This window comes from Rhopalosiphum padi, chromosome 1 (genome assembly GCF_020882245.1).
Source record: "Rhopalosiphum padi isolate XX-2018 chromosome 1, ASM2088224v1, whole genome shotgun sequence".
Taxonomy (NCBI): domain Eukaryota; kingdom Metazoa; phylum Arthropoda; class Insecta; order Hemiptera; family Aphididae; genus Rhopalosiphum; species Rhopalosiphum padi.
The window spans coordinates 19,071,203-19,092,286 of record NC_083597.1 but is presented as its reverse complement, the minus strand read 5'-3'; the positions used below and the strand labels follow the sequence as shown (position 1 = coordinate 19,092,286).

The window sequence follows — 21,084 nt, the reverse complement described above, 5'->3', positions numbered from 1 at the left end:
TCAGGATAAAATAATATTTAAAAAAAATGTATTTAGGTAACTGCACTAAATTTAAAATACTTCTTTTAATATACAATTAAATAAGTAAATTGTGTTAACATGACTAATAATTATAAAACGTATAATATTTTTCTTAAATTTTGTTTACTTGCATACTATACTCAAAGTCAGTGAATTAGTTTAACTTTTAAAATATACTATTGTAAAGGTGTCGTGCCTTGTAAAATAAAATTGACTTAATATCTATTTAGTAGTTAGGTTCTTAGTGTTAATAGTAGTACAAATCATTTTTTTTTTTTTTTACAAAAATGAAAGAATATTATAAAATACCGTAATAAAAATCCCTAGACTTTAATATTACTCACAATCATATGAAAATTATTGAATAAATATTTTTTTAATGCTAATTACAAAATTATTTATAATTAATTAAAAACATATAGGTTTTAATAAAATAAACAACATATTTATAAACACTATACAATACATAACACGTCAATAGGTAACGTTTGAAGTTTTTATATCTTATACACTATCTTTGAAATATTAAAAAACAACATAATATTTTATTTCGGTTATCATCTAGATTCAACGTTTCTAGGTCCTAGAAAGTTACCAGGTGGCATCCTCCCACCATTTTTTTGGGGAGGAGGGATTTGTGTCCCTTGACCATTACAATTTATAAAATTAAGTGTTGATAAATTACTGAATTAATACAGATGTGGGATTGAAAAGAGGTAATTATTTAATTTGTAAATGTTTGTTATAGTTTAATGGTGTTTCCTGTAATTTAACAATAGAGTTTTCAACAAAAATATAAAAAATACTGTATAAATTATTTTATAATTATTTATGTTTTGAAGAGCAAATTATTTAAATGTTGGTAGAATATTAGTTTCATTTTTAACCACCTAGCAACAAACTTGTATTCAGCAGAATTAATCTTGTATTCTTGACTGAATATTAAAGTAAATCTTAAAGGTAAAAATATTATTTAAAGCCATAGACCTATAAACTAGGTTTATAGGTCTATGTTTAAAGCACATTATAGGTTTTTATTGATATTTTAAAATGATTTATAACTATAGTTTTAGAATTTAATAACACTCACATTTGTTTTAAAATCTATGATCTACCTACATGATATTCTTACTTAAAAGTTTAATAATAATATAAATTAATTCTAATAAGATTATTTATGCTAAATGCAAATGTTCTGTTATGCATAGGTCAGGGAGAGATAACAGAAATAGCAAGCAGACGTTTTCTTAGTTGTGCTGTTTTGTAATTGATATTTAAAATGTCTTTACTTTAGGATCAATAGTAATGTGTATACTGGGGTAAATTAAATGAGCTCAGATTATAATAATAATAATAATTAATATATTAATTAACAATTTAAAATACTTAAAATTATGGTTAGGAGGCACAATTGAGTTTATTAGCTATCTATGTTATTTAAGTTCTTATTAGTTGTAAGTGCAACCACAGAATATTAATATTCTATTATTGTAACAGTCTAAATTTCTCGTTCAATATCTTGGGTTGGAAGTAACTCAAAAATAATCTGAGTTGAACAAACAAGGTGATATATTGTTTTTAATTGTTACAACAGCTTCTACGCTCTAATCTACACAGATTATTTATTGAGTAAACACAGATATTCGACCTGTTTACATTTCAGTATAATATAAAAATAAATTACAATTTTAAATTAATCATAAATACAATTCAATTGCTGCGTGATTTTTATCATTTTTTTTTTACAAATTGTTTTTAAAGATAACAAACATTATTGTTAGAATAATTTAGAATTCCTTTGTTTTTCTAATACGTAATTAAGTTAAATTCTGTTAAATTATTATTAATCGATACAATTTTTTTTTAGAATTAATTTTGAATCACATTTTAATGTTAAAAACGAACAGAAATCATGATTTACATTTACCGTCTATTTGTTAGCCTTGTAGATTGTAGGTGTACAGTAATGTAGTCTGTTGGAAAAAACAAAGTAAGATACTAAATAGCAAACATGACAACTGCGGGTGCTATGTAGGTATAGGTACTTGTGTGTAGTATGTATATGTGTGCGTAAAAAACAAATTGAATTCTGATTGAATGATGAAGTTCTCATTAAAAAGCCGTTGTATATATATATTACATAATAACGTAACGTGATGCTATTACGAAAAACGTTACTAAACTAAAAAAAAAAAAATAATAGTAAAATTGAAGGTAGTTGAGTTTGAGTAGGTCGTAATAGAAAGAAATTTAAAAAAAAATTGGTGGTACGCGTCACCTGTGCGATTAAATGTAATCTTTTACCATTATTATACGAATGAAAACAAAATATAATAAATATTTAGTTGTATTTTTATTTTGTAATCATGATAAATTTTAAATCAAATGTTTAGTTTTGTCGTAAATTAAACATGTGATTAAACGTTAATATTTGGATTTCATTACCTAAAATATTTAAATGGTTAAACGCGTTGACAGACGATAACTCGAATGACTATAAAAAAATTATTTTTCATAATTTTGACAGATTTTATTAAGGGTTAAAGGTTAAATGATATATTTCAGTCCACACACATACACTGAGGTCCTTAAGTAAGTTGTCCCTAGCACTTGGCATGTCCCTCCGATGAAGAAAACACGTTTGTTAATCCAACAACGGCAAATCAAACCTAAAACCTAATTGCATGGCTTGACCGGCGGAAAAATTACTTATATATACGGTTTATGGTTATGGATATTTTATTATACGAAACGAAATGTTTCGGCATAGGAGTAGGTATCGGTCTGTAAGAAATGCGCAGCGAGTGAACAAAAAAAAAACCTGTATTCACTGAACGTTAATATTATTTCATGGCCAGATGCAGTTCGGTATAATCCATTATCCATAGAGTCTTGTTAGTTTGCGTGTGGCCAGCGTGTTGTATATGTACAGTAGCGTTACAACGAATTAAATTAACGCTTTTCGTATAGTTTGGTAAAAAATGTAATTATAATTATTTGAGGACGTCCAGTAAATTAAAACACGCTCGCGCGGATGTTATAAATGCATTCACGGCAGCCGCATCGGAATATTTGTATAGAGCGTATTTGTGTCTTTCGATAACATCGGTGAGTAGGTGGTAAATAATGGTAAATACTATTTTTGCTAGTAAGATTCAATACTGTTTAGTGAACAGGTACATCGTAATATTATAATATTATTGTACCTACATTGTTATTATTTTGTAAATAGTATATATATAATAATATTTTAAAAAACAACGCGCTCGATGTTTGTCAACCTGTCACCGGTTTATTTTCGTATATTGGCGTGCATGTCTGTGTGGCCATCTGTCAAATCGGCTGATTGGTCGTATTCATCTGATAAAAACAATAAAAATGTTCTCGTTTTGTAAAAATTTATCACCAGTTCTATTGTGTATTTTGTGGACAAGAATTTTCAATATCACGTTATCGATCGTTCATAAAATAATGACTAAATGACCTACTATTAAAGTCGTAACCCAAATAATAGGTTGAGACGTTAGTAAACTTGTTTTCAAAGTAAAGGGGGTCACGAAATTCAACACTATCAGGTAACGAAATAAAACAAAAAAAAAATACAATAATGATTAAAACATTTAAAACGACAGTCGCTATATTTAATTGTAACAATTTATTAATAATCGATTTAAATACTTCCTGAATTACTACTTAGTTAGTGTTTTGTGTTGTTTTCTAGATGAAGGTTAAAGTTGAACAACACTAGGTACACAATATTTTTCACCCAAGTGTTAAGAGATGTAGTCGAATTTATTGTTCACGGAAAATGACAAACAATCATCCATCAGCCCAAACTGATCGGTCGACGGATTGGCGGTCACGTCGACCGGCGATATGAAGAAGACCGCTGTTACTTATGAACGTACTCACTCGTTGCGGGATGACGATGAAGATGGTCACGAAATAATATTAGAACGTGATCCGTTCCGGCGCCCTAAGTCTCACCGTATCACTGTGCTCTCAGGCCAAAATGGTTTGGAAGAGAAACCGTCTAAAAGTGATGTTGATTTACCAAAAAAAAATAGACGTAGTTGGGAAAGAGAAGAAGAAGTGCTTCTGAATAATGAATCATCAATTGATGATGAAGATGCTGCCAGAAAACTACGAAAATGGAGCAAAAGTAAAATAGATTTATTAATGCCCAGTTTACGGTCCCTGGTCACTTTGGCCAGGGGCAAGTCATCCTCATCTTCATCATTAAATCAACCTGGTTCAGCAGAAAGTTGGTCACATTTAGAATGTGTACGGAATGATGAACCAATCCGTAAATATAATACTATGGTAACATTATCTAATGTAGTTCTAAATCGGCCTGCTGGAATCAAACCAATAAATCGATTACGAGATACTGCTGTATGTTCAAGATGTAGTAGTGTTTTGTCTTTGGCTGCATCTTCATCTAGATATTCATTAGGATCAACATCAAGTTTTGTAACACATAGAGATCAACCTATTGTACTTTGTAAAGTATGTTTAAATGAAGTTCCTGTAAAAAATTCTTGGACACTTCAACAATGTGGCTGCTCCTATTGTATTGAAGTGAGTTACTTTTTATATTAATTATACTAATCATTTTCTAAGCCGTGAAATTGCTTAATTTTAAAAATATAAAATTATTTTACTAATAATTATTATTTATTAAATAAATTGAATTAATCTTAATGATTTTATATTACCTATTATGAGTTGTATTAAAGTGCTTGCATATTTTAAATATATTTCATAAATTATGATAAGTTCATCACATTTTTGAAATTAAATAGGTATTAATATCAATTTAATCAACTTTTCAAATGTAGAAATAATTGTATACACTATTCTTAGATTAGGTTAGCCACTGTGTTTAGATACCTAGTCATTGATAATTTGTATGTTCACTCTTTTTTATTCTTAAATAATGGCAATTATTCAAAATTGATTCTTTGAATCATAAAATATACTTCAAGACCATATTTTTAAACATGAGACTTTAGCAATACATAAGTTGTATTCTATGAAGATACAAACTTCTGTTTTTCAAATGAGAAGCCTTCTTTGCTGTTGTAAATTATTTAATGGATATAACTTTGGAAAATTTTAATGTATCAAAAATCAAAATTCAAATAAGTCATTTTTGAGTTATTTAACTTTGTGTACTAAGGATAAGAGGTTAATGATTATGGATTTGCAATATATGAAGGCTATTTTGACTTGATAATTTTACTAATTCATAAGTATGAACATTTATAATTTGTTAAAATAGTAAAAGTATAACATACACTAGATCCAATATTGCTTCTGTTTTATATTTTTGTAAAACCATTTTAAGAATTTTATCCTTGGTGGCTTGGTACAAACATTTTAATAATTGAAAAATCCCTCGTTTGAATATTAAAATAGCTATATCAAAATTAAAAAATAAATTATCTCCAGTATAATTTACAGTAAAAAACTGGGTAATCGTTTGAAAAACTGAATTTTAAATCCACCACTGGTTACTCTTTAAGTGTATCTAAAAATTTAAGTACATTTATACATTCCAAAAATCAGAATTTAAATTAAATTAGTGTAATATAAAAAAATGAAGATTATCTAACTTGATAAAACACTATATTGTTTATTATTTGTTGTTTCTATGAACAAAGGTTGTTTAATTTTTAAAAATATTTTATTGAATTCTCTTAAGAGTTAAGATATAGCTAATCTTATATTTTTTGCTTTCGTATATTCTGGCTACATCAAACAGCTAGTTAAACTTTAATTTAATTATGTTATAATACTATATACTACCTAATTTATATAATTATTGTACTAGTTGTGGGTACATATTTTTAATTTAATATTTATTTATTTAGTACCTACATATATCCTGAAAAAATGTTATAATAATTATATATTTCCAACTATTCATAGGCCATTTTATCATTATAACCATTTTTCATTACCTTTACAATGATTATTTTTCATATATTTTATTGAAGTCACATTACCTAAAGTATTTTACTCAGAAGCTTAAATTGTAATAAAATGATACTGATCAAATTATCTTTAATTATGAAAACTTAAATTACAATTGGTTATCTAATGCTATCATGCTACATAATTTTGATTATTGTAGCTTAATCAAGGAATATTACAGTTATTTTTAACTTACTATAGAATTACAATTCATTTTATTACATTCCTAAAAAGTATTTATCTCATTTTATAGATTAACAAATTATTTAAAAACTTATACTAAATTAAATAATAACAGAAGTTATTTAAATATTAATTTAAATAAAATTAACATAACTTCAAAAAATTTCCAAATTTGATAAGGATTTAAGATCTTTATCTTTTAAATAAAAACCAAACATGTTTTTTCCGCTTAATATTATTAATAAGATAACATTATTGTATTATTCTGGCCCCAAAAATATTAATGATTATGATTTATATTAAATCTTTAAACAATTATGACTGATATAATTATTACCTAATATCTATTTTATATTTATGATAATAAAGTCGTTTAAAATAACATAACATTTTTGATCTTATCAGTATAATATGACAAATTTATCATTCATTTTTTTAGAAAGGTAGTATATATACAATATACATAATATACATTTTAGAAACCTATATTGTATTGAAATATACCTATAATTATTTTAATTTAAGAATATCTTAGCTTACTCAATTTGTCATTTGGTAATAGTTTTACTATTTTTATATTTTTAGAATTTTAATAAAATAAAATAAACTTTATAGGTTTGTATTATTACTATTTATATTATATATTATATAAGTATCAGAAATGTTTTTCATGTACGTAGGTACGAGGGTTTCGAATAAAATTCCGATGAAATCATTAATAATTACAATTAAAAATAAATACTTCTACTTCTATTTACCAGTTCGATATGCGTTGCCGCAGTGGTTGGACCTCTACTGGTTTTCTTATGTTAGATCTTGTATTACAATTTATAGATTTATTCTGCTATCTTTATTACTTTACTTTCTATCACCCATCTATGTATTGAAACTCAGAATAACAGCCTTTGCCAAGGAAATTTTATAATACCGGTCCTAGGCCCGATTAAAATTAATTGGAGCCAAGTACTTGAGCCAACTAGAGGCCCTACAGACGGTATTTTAGAATCCAAATGTTAGTGTATCTACATACAAAAGTTCCCCCAAATAATTCTAATACACTCAATAGTATCATATTATAGTAAAATGAATATTTCATACCGTTCCGTTAATTTAAAAACATTAATATCGTTGCAACTTTAAAAAAATTTAAACCTAAGTATGAGAAGTTTGACAGCTTCATGCCTTTATCTCCCGGCAAGGACACCCCTATATTATATATGTATAATATATGGCGTAGGCTCGTTTCATAACTACTCGTATAATATGCTCTTACGTTTCAGCTGGCTTACACGCAACACGCTTATGTTTATACGCGTCATTCCGAAAATGGCGTATTTAATTTGATCGCTCAGAAATTTGAATACTAAATTTATTATTTGGCAATTGGCTCACTGCTTGATATCAACCCCTTTGCTATGAAATTACAAGACACCCTTATGTCATATCGTGATGTCTTTGCTTAATACTGCGCAGAAAATATATTTATGTAGTTTATCTAATGCTTCTAATTTTTTCGGATATTTACGAATAAATAAACGAGCATTTTTTGTGAACTAGGTACTCTGTATATAATTAAATCTTGACAAACACTTCAAATATTGAGGAGGCAATTTATGGGATCTCCATTAATGTAACTTTATGTTTATGACGTTATTTAGTATTGATATAGTATAGTAATATTGTATTAATTTAATACTGTTTAATAAAAATATTCATACTGTAATTTATAGCCAATTTTTCTGTAAAACCAGTCTTAACTTAAGTATTTATACTTGTGGATTTAAAATATTGTATTTTTATATTCTCATTTCCAGATAAAAAAAAATTAAAAAAATTTAATAAGTACATTCATTTTTATCCATAAGATATGCGTTATAATTTATAATTATAATTCATACGTATATAACGATTTTGGACTATTAATATTTAATTTAAATTATTTAAGACATCACTATTATTTTAAAACAAGTATTGAATATTTAAATTTATTTTCTGTATAGTTAATAACATATTAAATTTTAAAACAATATAATATGGAACGTACTTATTGGCTATTACTAGAATATAAAGACGTAAAGTTAATTACTAATTGCTATTTACTTAGGTAGGTACTTCAACATGAAATATATTATTATATTGTATAATATGTAATAAGTATACCTGCCTGGCTGCCTATCGTGTTATATAGAACAATAGAATAATGTTTCAGCTAGGCAGAAGGCACACCAAAGCAGTGTGACGGTGAAATGATAGAAAACTATTGGCCTTTACTATTACTGGACATTGGTGTGTCGCATGCGACATGGCGTGTAGTTAAATTTTAAGTTACTCAAAACATTTCTTATGATTCATCATAGTGTTTTTTGTGCCTTAAACTAATTATTTAAGTGTGGGTCTCGCAAACGAATTTTTGTAAACAATATTTTATAGTGTAACTCGTTAGGTAGGTAGACAAAAGTATTTTTTTGAGCATTCATATAATTTTATATTTCTTACAACAAGGATTAATTATTAATAAGGTTTAACGACGTTTTTCGTAATTTATATTTTACAATATTTTTTTTTTATAAAATCGTTATATAAATACTATTTATTGTATTTTTTTTCGTTTATTAGTAATTTGAATTTGTTAGTTTATCATCGTGGAATTAACTGTGATACGATTAAAACTAATATAATATAAGGTGATTCATTAAATATGTCCCATTTTAATTAAGTATACTGTATAGTAATTACTCCACTATAAAGTCAGATAATATACTTATAAGAGGAAACTAACACCTACATTTAGTGCGTCTTAATTTATTTTGTACATTGCAAATAATATTATAAACTTATGTTCTTGAGTCCACTTTATATCATTCGGATTTGTTTTTAGACAAAGAATATCTTCTATAAAAATAAAGTAAATAACACGCATGATGTCTTGATGAAAATATTATGGTTAGGTATATTATTTTATTACTATATAGGGCTGTAAATTTGTAGAAAATTTAATTTATTTATTTTAGCTTATTATAAAATATAGCTTTAACAGAGGGATAGAATTCAAGGGATTTTAAAAATTTTTTATTTATTAAGTATTTTTTTGGAATTTTAAGTTAATTTTTTCGATATTTTTTCTAATAATTAAATTTATTTATTTAGATATTTCATTTTTGTATCATAATTTTTTTTTTGAACTCGTAGTGTACGTTTTACTGAATTAATATTTTTCATTTACAATATTTTAATCCATTAAATTCATAAGTCTAATTATTACCTAATCATGTGTATAAATAATGTTAGTACATTTTTTCATTTATGTTACGATTTTGTTTACAAAATATAAATTATCGCTAAGATTCTGAATACATAAATTATAGTAATAATGAAGTATTCCATTTAAAATCGGAAACTGTACGTAGATTATGATATATTATAATAATATTAGTATACAGACTAGAATTATTTTATTACATTAATCGTTTAATAAATTATATGTTAAAAACATGTTTGGTTTTTTAGAATACATTTTTTAAAAAATGGGCATGGAATAATCCCTACGAGTTTGCACAAAAAAAAATACAGCTCCCAAATTTAAAACTTAATTGCTGCTTATAGTTAGGTTATAATACAATAAAGTTAAAATAAAAAAATCTTGATAGATTTCGAAAATATATTTAAATTGTTTAAATATGTTTATATGTTTATTTTTAAACAAAATTTAAAACGATACTCTAATACCATTTATTATGTTTTAAATACAAAGCGATTAACATATATTGGTTTTACAATAATTTGTTTTGTTATTATTTTTTTTAGTAAGCATGGGCTTCAAAAGCTTCAACTAGGTGTTTTATCTAGTTGTAATTTTATAAACATTGTTCTTTAATTTTTAATTCGTTTTCAAAGGGACTACAGAAATGGGTAATACAAATTTGGGAAATATACAGCATACTATTTATAAATAAAATAGGTTTTTATTATTTTTGTTATAACTATAATATATATTATATATTAATATATTCACGACCATCAATTTATTTGAACATTGCAATCATTGTACAAACGTGCATTGTTTAATAGTATATATTATATTATACCCTTATATATCAAATACAATAATTTAAACAAATTTAATTTTTGAGAATCATTGATTCAGAATAGTGAATAGTTTAAAAGTTTATATGAAATAGACTAATTTATTATTGTTGAAGTCGGCAAGAACCACATTTTTGAATTTTGGTTTGTAAACTTTTGTGGTAAATTAACATAGAAAATAGATATAGATATTGAACTTTTAATGAACTTATAGTTTTCACCTACTTGGAAGACTTAGTAACACAATTAAATAATTTTTGTCACTTGATATGATAATGTTTTAGCTAAATTCCACAATATTTTACAAATTATATTATGTTAAAATATTATTATAGAGCCACAGTCTAAATTTTTCATTGCAAGGGTTTTCTAAATATAGTAATTTTACTTTTACCTGTTCTTTATTATTTTATTTATTCGTATAGCTTAAAAATAAATCAACTGTAATTATTGCAGTCGTATAAATAATGAAATAAATCAATTATGTTAATAAATAGATTATTAGATCATAAACCATTTGCGCATCACTATTGTTCATTTTGACCTATTTTGTAAACAGTTGTGCATCGTTCAATTTTTGGGTTGTATTCCATAATTTATACATTGCCCGTTTACCTTACGTTTAATCAGTATATTTAACAATATATCCAACTATAAGATATTAGCAGTACTTAAAACTGCTAGTTGTTTACTAATTTTAAACTTTAAAAATATGACTATCGTAATATACAATTTTCAAATATTAAGTAGATATTTAACAATATAAACGTATATTAAGAGATACACATGATTAAACTACTACTAATATGTACCTCCTACGAGTGACTCAGAATCACGAATAACCCATAGATTTTTATCGTATAATATTATGTTTATTGTATACCTATATATTAATATAATAACTGTTATTTAAAATTTAATTGAATAAGCCAATTATTTTTTTATTTTATATATTAGGTATATTTAATATATGTATACTTTATTATACTTTGCTATGAATTATAAAAATTGTCAAATTTTCAAGTTCAACAATTAAAAATTCTAAGATAAATAGACAAATTATGATCGATGCAATATTAACAATAGATCACTTATACATATTATATGTATCAATAATTAGTAATAATAGTAAAGTAATATTACAAATGAGTTATTAAATTACAACTTTAAAAGCACATTTATAAATTCTTGATCTATCGATTATCTTTTTTGTTATTACATAAATAATCTACTCATTTCCGTCGCCTAGCATTCCATTTTATTATTATTTATGATTTGTCCTTCGTTTCCACAGTCACACGTTGGACTATCTTTGTACATCATATGTATCCTTAATGACCATGGACGAGCTGAAGTTGATTTAATACAGACTACTCTTGCCTAGGTTCTGTTCCGTTTCTTCAACTACTTTGTTGAAGTCCACTACTAGATTTTTGTTTACTATAGAACAGTTGATCTATTCATTACGCCATTCTACAAACTATTAAATCCTGTTTTCATAATTTTTTTCTTTTAGTATAAATATCCAAATATGGTAGTTTCCTTGATTTCAATCTGAATACAAGCACATCCTCTAATGTTTTTCGTAATAGATGCTTATAAATTATAAGTATATAAATATAAATATATACCTATTTATATAATATTTGTCAAAAGTTAATATATATATGTTTTATTTATCGTTTGTGGTAGTAAATAATAATTTGATCGAAAATAATTAAAATTAATATTATACAATTAATGTTCATATCTAGTTAAAATTCTCAGTAGACTGGGGCATTTATAATATATTTTTGCTAATTATTATTTCGAGTAGACTGAGTTATTCTTAGTTGCTAACTATCATAGTTTTCTACAAAAATTGAGTTTTGGACCAATTAATATTTTTGAAAAAGTACTATTTAAATTCTGTTAAAAGAATTACGATAAATTATTGAAAACTTTAAAAGTGGAATTTACCGGTTGAACCGTTTTTTGTTCAATTAAATAAATTTAATAGCGATTTAATCGAAACGTTGATTGTACACACCTATAAAAAAGAACTACCTACGATAAAGGTTATATATTAATAATTAAATACATAATTTGTAGCTACTAAAAGTAAACGTGATTAATAAATAGCTATGTATATTATGTATTTATATATAATAAATCGACTTATGTTAGAGGCCAACAAGAAATAAATAGTTAAATTTAAATAATATGCAATAATTAATAATGATAAAACTAAATAAATCCGAATAAGACATATTTACAATTGTTTGTCATCATACGTTTCGTTTCGTTTACACAGGGTATAATACTCTGTTATTATTTCAATTTTTAAAGCTGTAGATAACCATAACGCATTTGAAAAACTATTCTGAGTACAGCTTGATTTACTTCTTTTAGAAATCTTTAAAAAATGTACACAATTGCCGTTCTATAACTTTTTGATACCAAAGTGCTTTATTAATTTATACGACTTTATTAATAATACGACAATATTTTCAATGTCTAAGGATAAATTATTAATTCATATGTTTATTAAACTTAATTAAATTTGTTTAAATTGCTATTGACTTTAAAATATGTATGAAAAATAAAAATAATATGATATAATAATAATTAATAATGCTATATGGCACATTGTAAATGCTTTTCACAGATTTTTTTTGGTTTAACAGTACCTAGGTACTTAAATGTTTTGCTCGGTTGTAAAATGTTTTGTAAATCTACGTATTATATCGTATTTTAACGTTTTATGATTTGGTTTTAGATACCCTCGTGACGTCCTATTGAATTTGTTGACTCTTTGTGTTTATTGCTTATTATTATATGTATACTATATAGATACAACTTATAAGTAATATGTTAACGAGAGAGTACAATAAGTCTATAATTTTGTCATGTTTTGAGTAACAAAATATTCGCTATTTTTTTTATTCAAGTTCAATTTTACTTGAATCTTTCACACAATTTTTAGTTAGTACAACTAGTACAAGTATATATAATTCCTAGGGCACAATTCAATACCATTTACACAATCGATTATCAATAAAGTGGGATTCAGTGTAATAGACCGAGTTTTGTTTAGAATGGTTTTCTGAATTATATGATATAATAATATAAATCTAGTGAACAAAAGTAATGAAGTCATTGTTTAACATGTTCCTTTGAAATCAAATTTAATGTCTTTAATATTCTATCCTGTCTGTCTGTAGGTATTCCATTTGAAAAACTATGTGCGTATCATTTAAATTTATACGAGGTTACAATATATCGTAAGATCCTCTGGCATGGGTAAAGCCTGTAATCTACTGGGCATTTAGAGGTTTAGTGTGTGCTCCTGCCGAGAAAACAGTAGATAACTAGTTAAATAAAAATTATAAATAAATATGTAATATTATGTAATAATAATGTAATTAAATTAAAAAATAACTATATTTAATACATTAAAGTTTTTTGTGTCTACAAAACAATTAGTATTAGTCAAAGTATATAAATTATGTTAAAAATATGATAATTGTTACAATATTACATTTTATGAAACATAAACTTTTTTTATATCTTACAAAAAAAGTATAAATAAATTATTCCAATTCTTTATTGAGCGCCGAGCGGTACCAACATTCAATTAAATGGCGTGATAATAGATTTTCATTAGTCTTATGCATTTTTCTTAATATTTTAAATTTTAATATTGACTATACACATTCTATTGTTTGCGTGTTATCCCCATTTACGGGATTCACGAAAATTTTAGAATGATTGACAGTTAAATGATTATAGCAAATATCATTTAGACTGGAGTATGATTTCAAAAGGCATATTATATTATATGTTACCTATTAATAGTAGGTCACGGTGGTCCCAGTAGATCACACGCTTTACCAATGCCGATCCTCTATAGTCTATATCGATTATCGGGGCATTTTATTTCATACATTAGTATCGTCATTAATTGTGTACTTATATCTGATATTGTGAAGTATATTATGTAATATGTATTAAATAAAAGAAAGAATATTGCCTAAGACAATATTTGATATGTATCAAGTTTTTCGTGAACTGTTTAAAAATACCCAGAATGTACAGTTTATTTTTACAATTTTTGAAAATAAAATACCAAAGTATTTTTATAAATGAATAAACAATAGCTAAATTAGCTAGTATAAAATGATTTGATTTACATTTTTAATCCAACCAAAGTCTGTTAGAACTGGGATAATATTAAAAAATACATTATGTGCCGATGTGTCATGTAAACGATTTTTAAAGTTGATTCGGACTAGTATTTTATGTAGGTACTCATGGCTCAAGGATTGCGTTGCTCAGACTGATTCAATCTACTACCTAACTATTTGTAAAATTGAATTTTAATTTTCGGACATAATTATGTTAATAGTGTATACTGTATATTATTTAATTAAAAATAGAAAAGTGCTGCTAACGAATAAAACTATTAAAATAACTTTGGTTATCATACAATTTGCTTTCAACCAATTATTTTATGAACGAAATATGCGCTTTGCCGGTACTATTACAGCTATATACTCTAGTTTATTAATTATCTTCGATAAAAATTAAACATTCTACTGTGGTGTATTGGAAACAGCATTCTGGTACACGTCTGGTTGGTTTTTAATTTTTATAATGCAAGAAATGTTAAGTTGAAAGCTGAGTTTGGGTGTCCAATTATTAGTTATTTGTGACAACCAGATCTAGCTACACCCGCCACGTTACCTCGTTCTTTATATATATACATATATGTATAATATTAGGAATACCTAATATTTTTCATTATTATTATTATTAATTTATTACACTCGAAAACCCTTAAAGTCCGTTTTTTACGTCATCGGTTGAACGTATTTTGCGCTAGGGCTAGAGTATGATATCGTGGATAGGCATAGTCCATAACTATTGATAAAATGATTTTAATTAGGTAATAAGCAAAGTACTCTTAAGAGAGTTAAATTAGGAACAAATAGTATTAACTTAGAATTAAGATTATAAATTAGTTTAACACTAAATATTTAAATGAATCACTTCAAGTTATACTACACTTGTTTATTATTATATTTGTTTATTTAGTTTACTTGACAGTATTTTATTAACAAAAAATATTTCTTTGTGTATAATGTAAATTCAGCTCAGTTGTGTTTATTGTAATTTCCATATTTTTATTAGGAATATAAAACAGGTTTCAGTGTTATATTTCTTTAACCTTGAATTTAATTAAACTATATATTATCCAGAGATCAAACTTAATTGTTACAAAAATATAAAAAAAGTATTATTGTAATTTAATAATTTAATTTTAAAACCTTTTATAAGCTTTTTATAATATAGCTAATATTCTAGCTTTTATAGAATACATGAAAAATAAAAAATAACAATTATTAATTATTCATTCTGTTTGTTTATAGTGTGTGAAAGCATACGTAGATTTTGAAATCAACCAAGGTGCATATAATATATCTTGTCCAGATGCTCAATGTCCAAAACAAGGCATAATCCAGTTAGAAGAAATAGAAGCATTGGTCAGCATTGATGAAATTGAAAAACATCAAAGATACAGACTTAATAAGGGTAAATCAAAAACATTTCAAATTTATAAAATATAAGAATGTTAAACAATATTTTGAATTAAATGAAAACAGTTTCTATTAGGTATAATGATGTTTCAAATATTTCTTATTAATATGACTTACATGATACATTGTATATATAACTAATGTATTCAATATTTACACAGTCTAAATATCATAAGTAGATAATTTTGGGCGATCACAGTTCATAATAATTAATATAAACTAAGTTTTTACATATTTAGGGCAGTTTATTATAAAATCATACTTAAAAAAAGTATATATAGATAGGAGTAGGTATATGAATGTTATAAAATTTATATAATTTTATTTTTTACATCATCTCAGAGAGGGCCACCAAGTATAAAAGTACAATGATCAGTATATCAACAAATGAAAAAAAACTGATTTATAAATTTGTGACGGGCCACACAGAATACCTTCGCGGGCCGCGGGTTGGGCACCACTAGTATAGGTAGTAAATAGTAATTTTGAATCAGTTATATTTTTATATTTAAAATTACTTTTATGTTATATCATTTTAAATTTTAAAAATTCTCAAAAAAAAAATAATATCAAAGTAATCAATGTTATGTATAACCATTATAATTTAGTATATTATAAAATCAATGGCATAACCAATTACAAGTGGGTATTCCATTCTATGTTATTTTTTTATGTACTAGATTACATTAGCAAACAAATTTAAATAGTGAATTTAGATAATAAAGTCATAATTTTAATGATCGATCAGGTGGAAATACTATAATTAATTACTTTTTGTTTGGTTTACATTGTGATAATATTTTACAGACCTTGGACGTAATTACTTGGTTGATAGATTTTTCATAAAAATTTAAGAATAATAATATAAGAAATTATTTTTAATATAGTATTATTATTTATTAGTTGTTACATTTAAATAATGTCTGCAAGTGATCAGTTCATTTGAATCCAATCAGATTGATCACTATCCAATTTTATTTATTTTTTCTTTAAAATCATACTTGGTCTCTATTTTTTACTTTAAACCTCAGATAAAAATCTTTTTATTTAAAACCTTTTATTATAATACTAAGATAGTATAGCATTTATATAGTGTGAACCGTATTTCAAACTAAGATAATTGGTCTGAAATATTTAGTGGTTTGTAGTACATATAAGATGGGAAACACTATATAGTAGAATTCGCTTAATTGGGACACATTGGCGATGACCTATTTGTCCCCATATCTGACTGTCCCGATTAACCAAATAACTAATAAACCAATACATTTGTTCTGGACTATGCCAATCTATCCCTATTAAGCGGTGACCCCTTTATATGGTGTCCCAAATAAGCAGATTCTACTGTATACACATTTTTTTAATGTGAATAATACATACTATTGTTTTTCGTGCTAAATAAATAAAGACTTATAATTATTTATACTTTATATCAATATACATTTAAAAACTAATAAACAGAGGAATAAATTTTCCAAAGTAAGCTTTATTGATTAGTGATTGGTAAGAATAGGCCCTATGTTTACTCTATGAATTGAATAATATTGTAATAATTTTTTAATCACAGTATATGCCTATCCTTTATTTATTACAAAATAAAATAAAATAATATTCCTATTTAATTATTATTTTATTAAATAAAAATGTTTATAACTTTATTTTAATTAAAATTTCTGAAAATCATTACTTTAGTAATGAACTAATGACTAATGAGTTGAGTTACATTTATTATAACTTTTTTAATTTCATAATTATATTTATTTGAATAAAATAAAATTTCAATTTTGTTTAAATATTTTTCCTAGTTTATTTATAATAATAAAATGGGTCTATTTAAAATTAGTATTTTTATCAGTAATTTGATAATTAAATAATTAAAATGTTTTATTTTTATTTTATCAAAATCCTATTTTTAATTTTAATTATTATTATTTTTTTGTTATTGACAGAAGTGGAATTGGATAAAAGTCGAATGTGGTGTCCAAAACCAGGATGTGAAACTGTTTGCAATGTAGGTGATCGTTCACGACCACATAGTGTAATATGTCCTACCTGTCAAACCGAATTTTGTTCTGGATGTCGAGCAACATGGCATCCTGGAAAACCATGCCCTCCTCCAACTACACATGACATGCCAACATTTGATTCAGATTTAATTAAATGTTGTCCCATGTGTAGTGTACCCATTGAAAAGGATGAAGGCTGTGCTCAAATGTTATGTAAAAGATGTAAACATGTCTTTTGTTGGTATTGTCTTGCTTCTTTAGATGTAAGTTTAATAATATTCATATTAACAAATTTTTTTTCAACAATTCATTTATTACACTTTTATATTTCAGGATGATTTCCTTTTAAGACATTATGACAAAGGCCCATGTAAAAATAAATTGGGTCATTCAAGAGCTTCCGTGATATGGCATCGTACCCAAGTGATTGGTATATTTGCGGGCTTCGGTATACTGCTACTTGTTGCTAGTCCTTTGTTATTACTAGCTGCTCCGTGTATAGTTTGTTGTAAATGTCGAGTATGCACTAGTGGATCAAAATTAGATGACCCTGATGATGATATAATGGATGAACCAAATTGATTCAGTTAAGTATACATCATCAAATAAATGAATTTTGTTTTTGTATTAAATGTTATGGATTGATTAATCAATAATCATGCAATAATTGTTCATTAACAATATGCCACCTAGTCATCAAGTTTATTTACAGTGTAATGTATTAATTGTATTAATATCTTTATTATCTATTTTATAATACAGACAAATTCATTCACCTTAATAGTATGACTAATAAATAATAATATATTATTAAAAAATATTAAGTATTTTTATATGTCTTTTCACTTTCTTAATTGTGTAAAACCTAAAAATTAAATATCTATACATGATTTCTAAATATAAAAATAATACAATTCAATTATATATACATATATTATTAACCTTAAAATTTTACATTCATATTGATTGACAGTGATAAGAAAAAAATGTTTAATTTCTCTTATAAAAATTTTAATATATCTTTACTTTCCTATTTTCAATTGGCACAGTTTGTGTTTTCTAAAGTATAGTATTTAACATTTTATAATATATTATAATCAATGAAAACTATCTAAAATAATTTCAATTATTTAGTTTATAAATTTCCAATAGCGAATTGTAGGTTGTATTTTAATTTAATGACAAAATAAAAATCGATATTTTTAATTACTTTTTTTGAAAATTATTTTATAGATAGTTGATACTTAATAAAATGGATTAGACGTTTTATTAATTCATAATTGATTTTTATAAATTAATATCTTATTTAGAAAAAATCACATTTATAAATCATTAATATTAGCTTTATTGAAAACATGTTTAAATAAGGTAATAAAAACCACTAATTTGTTATTAAAAAAATGATGTTGTTAAAATTTAGATATTTTTTAAATATAATAATAGTTATTAACTAGTGATGAAGACAATACAAAATTAATAAACCTAATTATTGCAAGATATTGTTTTTTTAATTATAGCTAATATATACAAATGTAAATTATATAAATAAATATTTAAAACATTTATGATAAAATTGGACAATTTTAAAAGAACAAACAAAACATTTGTCAAAATATTATTTGTTTGCATTTATTCAGTTTTTGGTCGAAATTTAATTTATTTTTTTTTGTATTATGATCAATAATTAATATTTCTTATTGAATACCTTAACGTCTATACTTAAATGATTATCGAAAAAATAAATTGAAATATTCTATTATCTAGTAGCTTAAAATATTATTATGTTGACAACAATTGATTACTATTATATATATATATATATTTATAAAAAAAAAATTACTATCATTGTTATCTTAATTAATTGAGTAAATTAATATTAATAAATCATAAGTTTATGTATTTTTTTTTTCTAGAAGAAAACTTAAATTTCATTCCATTGTTAATGCCAGTGATCAGAAATATTTAAAATTGTATTATACTAATATTTAGTTTTTACAATGTCGTCCTATATCTTAATTACTTTTTCAATTTAACTTATGAGTTTCGACCAATTAAATTGTTTTTTATATTGATCTCTAATGTAATATAATAAACAATATTACCCAAATTATTGGATCATTGTAGTTAATTTAATTTTTGTATGTATGTAAAATATGTATGTTACATTCTATAGAATTGTTAGATCTAATTATAATATATGTGATTAGTTAATGTTATTATATACATAATTATGTATATTATTTAGATTAATTTGTTTCCGTTTTAACGCTGTGATAATATTTAAAAAAATATATTTATGTATAAATAAATATATTATATTGAAACACATACCGGTCAACTGTGTGATGATCACAAAAAGTGCTGTCTTTAAATTTGCATTATTAAAATATTGTGCTTGTAAAAGAATGTAATTAATATTATATCATATTTGTTTAAAAAATATATGTTAATTTTTTTAGATTTAATTTAAAAATTGTTATAAAATAATAACTTATACCGCAAAAATATTAACTGTAGAACAAATGTATATACTGTTACTATTTATACAAATCGCCTAGGTAGACTTACAGTGCTGAATGTTATTCTTACAACTTCTTATTTTACTTATAATTATGTCTATATTTCTATTTACAATTAATAGGATATGGGCAGATGGTTTTATCATCTTTATTATAAATTTATAATGTATGATTTACTTATATTCCTTTTTACTAGTTTGGAAATCATAAATATTATCGTTTTTGTATAAGTTATTTTACAAATCTTTATATCTATGTATCACCTATGTAGGTAATTTTATTAATCATTACCTAATATTCCTATATGATACAATATTGACAGTCTTCTTAAAAGTACCACATGAGTAGAGGATATTACTATGCAGTGATTTTTATTTAAACTTATAAAATTTATCATTGAAATCCAAGTGATTCCAAATTTGTATTTTTCATTTTTAACAACGCTTAAATCAGGTAAACTCTAGTCTGTAATTCGATCAAATCAATATAGGTATAAGATCAGGGTCAATGGTAAATTTTTGTTCCATTTACTTATCAATTGTAATTTGCGGCAGATTTTATTTACAATTTTCCTCTGAAAAGGCAATGAGTAATAAGCAAAATGTATTGTAAGTGTATAGGTCACTGGACTTTGTTTTTTCTTAACATAACATTGGTTTGTTTATTTATCCTTAGGATTTATTATAGGTAAGTACAACAAACACATTCTGATAT

At 24.5% G+C, this 21,084-nt stretch overlaps 1 protein-coding gene across 2 annotated transcripts; it reads left to right on the top strand.

Moving 5' to 3' along the window:
- Positions 1 to 2,914: 2,914 nt before the first annotated feature.
- On the top strand, positions 2,915 to 20,316 carry LOC132932305 (probable E3 ubiquitin-protein ligase RNF144A). 2 transcript variants are annotated; one of them, XM_060998616.1, is made up of 6 exons: positions 3,361 to 3,596; positions 3,743 to 4,602; positions 15,678 to 15,840; positions 17,795 to 18,114; positions 18,185 to 18,437; positions 19,765 to 20,316. In XM_060998616.1, exons 2-5 carry the CDS (start codon positions 3,898 to 3,900, stop codon positions 18,431 to 18,433), a joined length of 1,437 nt encoding a protein of 478 aa, XP_060854599.1. In that variant the 5' UTR covers positions 3,361 to 3,596; positions 3,743 to 3,897; the 3' UTR covers positions 18,434 to 18,437; positions 19,765 to 20,316. The 2 variants fall into 2 exon arrangements, with proteins under 2 accessions (XP_060854600.1, XP_060854599.1); XM_060998617.1 differs by lacking the exons at positions 3,361 to 3,596; positions 19,765 to 20,316 and adding an exon at positions 2,915 to 3,129.
- The last annotated feature ends 768 nt before the right edge of the window (positions 20,317 to 21,084 follow it).

What these genes read in the sequence shown, in the direction of transcription:
- LOC132932305 (XM_060998616.1), top strand. Translation starts at nt 3,898, where the DNA reads ATGAAGAAGACCGCTGTTACTTATGAACGTACTCACTCGTTGCGGGAT. An exon ending in GCTGCTCCTATTGTATTGAA is followed by an intron (nt 4,603 to 15,677) that starts GTGAGTTACTTT and finishes GTTTGTTTATAG; the next exon opens with TGTGTGAAAGCATACGTAGA. An exon ending in AAGATACAGACTTAATAAGG is followed by an intron (nt 15,841 to 17,794) that starts GTAAATCAAAAA and finishes TGTTATTGACAG; the next exon opens with AAGTGGAATTGGATAAAAGT.